The following is an 8,139-nucleotide window of genomic DNA, read 5'->3' on the forward strand; positions in this document are numbered from 1 at the left end:
TCGGAGTTCCCTGCCAGAATGATGGTAAATGTGCAGAGGTTAATGCTCTCTGACAGGACTCCTGAGGAGTCAAACAGAGGAGCACAGTTGTCCAGAGAACAGCAATCAGATGTGTGGAAGTTCTGGACTTCCATCTTTGCTTGGGAGCCTCAAACTTCCACAGACTGAAGTAGACAAAGTACACAAGAATGCTGATTTGCCATTGTTGACCAGGTTGAATAGATGTCACGGTGTGGAGAGGTGATACTGGTGCTGACAGCTGTGAACTAAGAGGTTCTTGATCTCAAATGGTATAACTAAAATTGGAGAACTGTGGGAGTGAATGAATTTCTTCTAGATAAGTACAATTTTCTCCTTGTACAACTAACTCCTGAATCTTTGTTCATTTCTGGTTCCCTCACAAGGTGGGTGATATTGAGATTCTGGATAGGGCGCAGAGGACCTCTGCACTTCAAAGCTCCTGATTTCATGATATGATGAAGAGAATAGGCAGCTTGCTCCAATTAAATTGCTTAGGGAGGAGCAAGGTGTCACAATTTTAAATTGTGTAAAGACAGCTCTACATTGGATCCCAGTAGATGTTTCTTTCCTAGAGAATAGTGAACTCAGAGCCAGTTTATGCTGTAAATGCGCCTTTGTATTTGTGTGTTCACACTCTCTATTCTCTCACATAGCAGTGTGGTCTATCTCAGTATTGTGTGGAGTGGGCCTCTGCTCTTGACCTTTGGTCCGAATGTAAGAAAGACCAGTCCTCAAGTGTCCTTAAAGAGGCATTGATGAGAGAGTATTTCTCCATGTACCACTTAGTAAGTAGCTAAATTCAGCAATAGCACTTCTCCTCTGAGTCAGGTTATAGGTTCAAGTCCAAGACCTGATGTCACAATTTATTTGAAACTTTAGTGCATTGCTGAGAGAGCACCGCACTACTAGAAGTATGTTGGTAAACCAAGGCCCTGTGTACTCCCCTGAATGAATGTGAAAGATCCCTTGGCATTTTTCAAAGGAAGGACAAGGGAGTCATTTCCAGTGACCAAGCCAGCTTTTATCCATCAACCAGTATTACTGAGATGGTCAGAATGAGATTTATTGTCACTGACTTATATATGATGTGAAATTTGTTGTTTGGTGGCAGCAGTACAGTGCAAGGACATAAAATTACTTTAAGTTACAAAAATAAATAGTGCAACAAAAGAAGTAATAACGACATAGTGTTCTTGGACCATTCAGAAATCTGATGGTGGAGGGGCAGAAGCTGTTTCTGAATAGTTGAGAATTGGTTGTTATTGTATTGCTGTTTGTGCCTGCGTGTTGTGAGTAAACTGACGCTTGCATTTTTAACGTTACAGTTTTACTGCACTTCAGAGTTGGCTGAGAAGTGCTGTGAGGCAGTGAAGCTATGAAATGTGCTTATTTAACCATGGTTCTTTTCTCCCTCCCTCTCTCGATCAGGTGCTGAGGAGGCATCTGCTTCATTTCAAGCTGCCCAATGTGGAGTCGTCCACCGGGTTCGACATGTACGAGGAGCTGCCCCCTGTGAGGCGCAGGTGGCTGCAAAAAGTCCTTGGAGACCTTCTACATGTGGAGAAGGAGCAGAAGGCACAGTAACCAGAGAGACATGGACTCAATTCCCTTGAACTTGTATACGTGACCCCTGGACTCTCTGAGGAGTGATTCTGCATGGATCATTGATGGGAACAGGATCAGGAAACGGCTGGGGAAAAGCCAAGTGCCATTTTGTCAAACTGTGATTACTTCTTATCTGTCTGTGATGAGCAGGTTGTAATCAGACAAAATATTGTTCCTGCCTTTCATAAACTGATTCTCTGATCCCCTCAACAGTGCAGATTTCACTTCTTTGTGTGGACTACCCTCTTGTCCTGAACTGGTTCAAGCTTCCACTTGCAAAGTTCCAACAGCACCGTGGAATAGGAAGACTTCGTCCACGCTCACTCAGGGATGGAGGATTAGCCCAAAGAGTTCATTTTCTCTCCTGAAGTAAGTGAAGATTTCTGGGAAAGACGAATGAAATTTATTGCTCCAGTTTTACAGTCAAGAAATTAAGGATTCTTCAAACAGCCTGGCGTATTGTGAATTATGCAGACTAGACATTTACTCTTCCATGGATATAATTACTTGACATGTCAATTTACTTTGGTCGTAGTTTACATCAACTGTATGGACTGTGGGCCACAGGAATGAAGTACATTAAAAATGAAAGACCAATGTTATGTATTCTATTAATCTATGTGCATCAAGACTGGAGGATTGCTAATGTTATTCCTTCATTTAAGAAGGGCTGCAGACTTAAGCCAGATGACTATAGGCCGATGAGTTCTACGTCAATGGTTGGTAAATTACTGAAGAAAACTCTAAGGGATAGGATTTATTTGGAAAGGCAGGGACTGATTTGGGATAGTCAGCATGGCTTTGGGCAGAGGTAATCCTGTCTCTCTAATTTGATTGAGTTTATTGAGGAGGTAACCAAAAAGATTGATGAAGGCAGGTGGAAGGTGTTACCTTTATGGACTTTACTAAGGCATTTGACAAGGTCCCGCATGGTAGGCTGGTCTAGAAGGTTAAGGCACATGGGATCCAAGGCAAGCAGGATAATTGGTGGAGGGATGCTTTTCTGACTGGAAGTCTGTGGCTAGTGTTCACTCCTGATATCACCGCTGGGACCTTTGTTTGTGATATTAATGATTTTGTTATGAATGTCGGAGGTATGATTACTAAGTTTGTGACACGAATGTTGATGGTGTTGTGAATAGCAAAGAAGATTGTCTCAGGCTACAGATCAGATGGGAAGATGGGTGCTCCATTGGCAGATGGAATGTAATCTTGACTAGTCAGAGGTAATGCATTTTGGGAAGTCAGATCGGGATAGGACATGTACAGTAAATAGTAGGGCGCTGAGGAATGTTGATGAGCAGAAAGACCTTGGGGTTCAAGTCCATTGTTCCCCGAAAGTGGCAATAGGATGGTGAAGAAGGCATATGGCAAGTTTGCATAGAAAATCAAAGTTGGGGCATTATATGGCAACTTTAGAAAACACTGGTTAGACTGCCCTTGGAGTATTATGTGTGCATTTGTGGTTGTCGGACTATAGGAAGGATGTGGTTGTGCTGGACAGAGTGCAGAGGAGATTCACCAGGATGTTGCCTGAAATGGAGGACTCCAGTTATGGCGAGAGATTGGATAGGCTGGGCTTTTCCTCCCTGGAGCAAGGGAGGCTGAGGAGGTTGCATGAAGGAGGTACATAATATTAAGAGGCATAGATAGAGTAGGTGGTCAGAATTTTTCTCCCATGGTAGGAGTGTCAAAACCAAAAGGGCATGGGTTTAAGGTGAGAGGGTGGAGTTTTAAAGGGGATCTGAGGGGAATGTTTTTTTTACACAGAGAGTGGTTGATATCTATCTACAACGTACTGCCAGAGGAGGTGGTGGAATCAGATGCAATCATTATGTTTAAGAGGCATTTGGACGGACACTTGAATTGGCAAGGCACAGGAGGGTAGGGACCTGATGCAGAAAGCAGGATTAGTATAGATGGGCAAAAAGGTTGGTATGGACGTGGTGGGCCCAAGGGCCTGTTTCTTTGCTGTATGACTCTATGACTCTAAGATGATGTGATCTGGGAAAGGACTGGAGGCAGCTGATTGCAGGCTTTGAAGTTTCTACTGTCTTATTGGTTGTGTCTTAGCAGCAGCATTGTATCCATTTCTGGTCACCCTACCGCGGGAAGGATGTCATTGCTGCACAGAGGTTTTAAAAGAGATTTACTGGAATGGTTCTGGGGTGAGGAGCTTCAATTAAGTGAAGAGACGATAGAACTGGGAATGCCCTTAAAGCAAAGAAGGTTAATGGGAAACTTTAATGGACGGAGTAATCAGGAGAAGATGTTTCACAGCAGGATGGTCAATACCAATTTAAAATAATTGGCTTAGTAATTCAAAGGAGATGCTGTGATGACCTGGAAACCCATCTAATGACTTTAAATAGAGAATCGGATGTACACTTGAAATGAGAAGAAACTGAGGGCTGTAGCAAAGGTAGCTGGAATAAATTGTTCAGGACTGACTTGATGGGTTGTATGGCCTCTTATATTGTATATTCTATGAAGTACAACACAGTGGATGCCAGAGAATGGAGCTGCTGTGTTCATTTACAAACCCACAGCTGTTGTCAGGCACTGCAGTCTGGGTACTTGGAGGCAGCAAGAATGACCACCATTGCTTTAAACAAAAGTTGGGAATAGCTTGTTTCCTCTAAAGTTACAAAGTCATCCTGGAAGATCATTAAAAGGAGCTGCAAGTCACCAACAAGCTCTCGTCTACCAAACAACACAGCTTCCATTTACATTTCAACGTCGGTAAAAAGCCCTAAGGTACTTTAAGACGGAGAAGGAAAAAAAATTGCTCAAAACCTTAAAGCTATTTAAGGAGAGGGATTTCTGGAAAGCAAACATACAGCTTTTGATCGTGGTGGATCTGGTGAGGGATCCACAGGAGGCCAGAACTGGATGAGACCAGAGAATCCAAAGGGTTGAATGGCTGTAGCAGGTTACAGAGAGAGTGGGAGGAGGGGTCAGAGGGGGAAGGCCATGGGGGAATTTAAACAGATGGCTCCCAGCTTTCTGTCAGTGCCTTGAATATGGTGATAAGACAGCATCACAGTTTGTTTATTGCAGCCTGATTTTCATGTCTAGTGTTGGAAGGGAGAGTTTATTGTGCTTTCCCTGGAACCATACTTTACTCAGCAGCTCGAGTAAAACTTAATTAACATTTCTTATCAAAGATTAAAATGAAGATCTGACCTTGTCTATTAGTTTTTAAGGGAACAGTGTAAGACGATGCTTATTATCCTAGTCACACAGCACCAAGCTGTTTGAGTTCAGCTCTGATTTCTACTTCTTCCTATCTGACTCCTTACATTTTCTCTCTATCCTTCCGTTGTTGTGCATTACACCTTTTTCAATGCTATTGGCATAGTCTAAGCCAACTTAATTCATCCAGGATGAGAACCGTACTGATTGACACAACAGGCTGTGCCAGTGATGATAAGAGCAAGGGAAAGGACCTTGTGGTATATCATCATCTCAGCCAACTGGGCAAATCATAACCCCTAATGCATTCTATCCTGTGCCTCTCCTGTGTGTATCCTACCTGTAATGTGCAGATCAATTCTTGCTCTGTGCTTTGAGCAGGTCAGATTAATTTGTTTGATTAATGATCAGTTTGGATGTTCAGTTGTACCTCAATCAATGTAAATTGTGTACGGTAATGACTAGGGACTCTGATAAATTCTGCAGTAAGCTCAGTTTTTAACCAACATTCTTTTATTCAACCACAAGACCCAATGATTACTGTCAACACCACTATTTGACCGCAGGAGGCTTAACAGCTACTCAACAAGGCAACCATATGTAATTTTACGTCATATATCAGTGATAATAAATCTGATTCTGATTTAATTGCTAGCAGCCATTTCTGCACTGATTTATTGCATCAGGGAACATGGGCTGATTCTCAACTCTGATGTTGGATGCAAGAGGTTTGAATTTACGTAGCTCCAGGCACTGGCCATTCCACTGCTCTCCTTGTCCTTGTCTGGTGTCGCACCACTTGTAATCTTGAAGTCATCTGAAAAGTCCTGACTTTCATCAAATCCCTCTCACCAATTACCCTCGAGGATCCCTGCCCCACATTGGTCCCAGGCTGGCAACTCCTCCATTTTAAAAATCCTTATCCATGCGTTAGAATCCTTCTGTCGTCTCGCCAACCTCTCTCTCTGTAAACTCCTCCAGTCTTTCAAGCCTCTGAGCTCTCTGGGCTTCCTTGAATTGTGGCCTTTAGATTATCTGTGATATTATCACTCCACCATTGAGGATAGTGCCCTCAGCTGGCTAGGCTCTCTCAGGAATTCCCTTCCTAAAACCCTTTCAGTCTCTTTTTCCTTCTTAAAAACCACCTTTTTGGCTAATTATTTGGTCATTGCTCTAATATCTCTCAATTGCATCAGATTTGGTTTCATAATGTTTAGTTATTTCAAAATTAAACTTTTTCATAAAAATATACACAGAAATTACAATACAATCAGGAGACACGAGACTGCAGATGCTGGAAATCTGGAGCAACACACAAAGGAGCTGGAGGAACTTGGCGGGTCAGGCAGCATCTATGGAGGGAAACGGACAGTTGACGTTTCATCAGGTCCTGATGAAGGGTTTTGACCCAAAACATTCAACTGTCTATTTCCCTCCATAGATGCTGCCTGACCCGCTGAGTTCTTCCAGCTCCTGTGTGTTGCTACAATACAATCAGAATCAAGTTTATTATAACTGACTTATATGATGTGAAATTTGTTGTTCTGCGGTAGCAGTAAATCCGTACGTCTTTCCATTCATTGTGTCATCAAACCAGTACATTCTATTTACAATGAATCAATGTCGCTTGTGTTTCCTCTTTCAACGATGCACCCATGAAGAGACACAGGGACCAACCCTTCAGTGCCCAGTGGCAGCAGGACCTTAGATTATGGTCTTCATAATATGTTTGCTGCAGCAAGCTTCATTGCTCCCCTGAGCATATACTCTCGCAACCTGCAGTGTGCCAGTCGGCAGCATTCATTCTGGATGTCTCCTCACATTGGGAACCCAGCAAGTTTCGAGCAGACCAAAATGTGTCTTTCACAGAGTTGACCTCCCAGCAACACGTGATGTGTGTCTTATGTGGATCCCTGGGAACAGGCTGTAAATCAGAGTCCCCTGTTACGCAGCGACTTGGGACGAACTTCAAACGAGGACCCGTGCATCCTTTTCCAGACCTCAGTAAAACGACAGTCCACCAAAGGGTGGGCGATCATCTCATCCTCATCATAGCTGTCCTGAGGGCAGTGTATGTTGGGAGTGAAACTCTGACCATGCAGGGAGGATCTGATGAGGAGGGTCCCTCTCACTGCCAGCCCAGCAAGGCCTTGCGTCTGTTTGGAAACCGTACTACAGTGTCCATCATGTCCTTCTCCCACAGTACCTGCAGGATATTCTGTGCTGACAACTGCCTGATGCACTTGTGGTTAAAGGTGTTTTTCCACAGAACTTTACTATGAAGGACAGGCAACAAGGTCCAAATGAATGAAACATTGTGTGGTAACGAGGCTAGACCCATCCTTTGCAATGCTGGGGGCAGGTGGAACGTCAGCACGTAGTGGCACTTGGTGTTTGTGTACTTCGGTTCTACACAACTTGATGCAGCCACATACAAAGGTGCCATCGGGGCAAGGACAATGTTGGGTATGCTTTTCCCTGGTTGTCTGGAGTCCTGTATGTCGTGACCCGTCGGACACACTCCATCCTGGATCTCCGGATGAAGCAGAAGATGACTTGGGTGACTGCCATAGCATAGGAGCAGGGGATGGGCAACACCTGTGCCAAATCCAGCAACAATGAGAGCACCTTACACTTGATGACCAGGTTCCTGCCCACCATCAAGAGGGAGTGCTGCTCTCCCTGTCCCAATTTTTGTTTTACCTTGGCTATCCGCTCCAGCCAATTTTGGCCACGTCCCAGATCCTTCCAACCAGATTCCCAGCACTTCCAGATGTGGGATGTTTTTCCTCCGCTGAAGGGTCAACAACAGTGCAAAGTAATGAGGAAGGAGTCATTGAACAATGCCCTTTGTCTTGGGAGGCGGTATTCACTAGGGATACCAAAAGTGAAGTGTGACCTGTTTAGCACAGAGAGAATGGGTGACTTACATGATGCAAGCTTACTGCAGGTTAAACTGATGTGACAACCAAGGGGGTAACATCTTCCGGAATAACATATTGTTCATGCCAGGACTTACTGTTCTTAAATTTGCATGTAATTGGAGCTCGCTGCGTTGGCTGAGAGGATTTGAATGTTGGTCACTCATTTCTCTCAGCTTCTTCTACTGTTAGTGGCAGGTTTTATTCTCAGCAACCCTCAGAGACAGTCTAAGAGAAAACTCCAAGAGGGTGAGAGTCACATCACTGTCCTCCACTGTACCTCTTCCAAATCTGTGGTTTGAAATAAAGGCCTGCTCTAAACACAGGAGGCACCATCACTGAGTGGTGGAAATGCTAGAATGTCTTTCATTATCAATAGTTTGCTGACCTCTGGTGG

At 44.0% G+C, this 8,139-nt stretch overlaps 1 protein-coding gene across 4 annotated transcripts in view; it reads left to right on the forward strand.

Moving 5' to 3' along the window:
• The window catches only part of rpap1 (RNA polymerase II associated protein 1), a 106,178-nt gene extending 102,121 nt beyond the window's left edge, over positions 1-4,057 (forward strand). For all 4 annotated transcript variants that reach the window (XM_052016063.1, XM_052016043.1, XM_052016035.1 and 1 more), the window contains one exon: positions 1,450-4,057. In XM_052016063.1, the coding sequence (XP_051872023.1) occupies positions 1,450-1,605 (156 nt within the window). In that variant the 3' untranslated portion in view covers positions 1,606-4,057. The remainder of the gene's footprint in view (positions 1-1,449) is intronic.
• The last annotated feature ends 4,082 nt before the right edge of the window (positions 4,058-8,139 follow it).

Source organism: Pristis pectinata, chromosome 1 (genome assembly GCF_009764475.1).
Source record: "Pristis pectinata isolate sPriPec2 chromosome 1, sPriPec2.1.pri, whole genome shotgun sequence".
NCBI lineage: Eukaryota > Metazoa > Chordata > Chondrichthyes > Rhinopristiformes > Pristidae > Pristis > Pristis pectinata.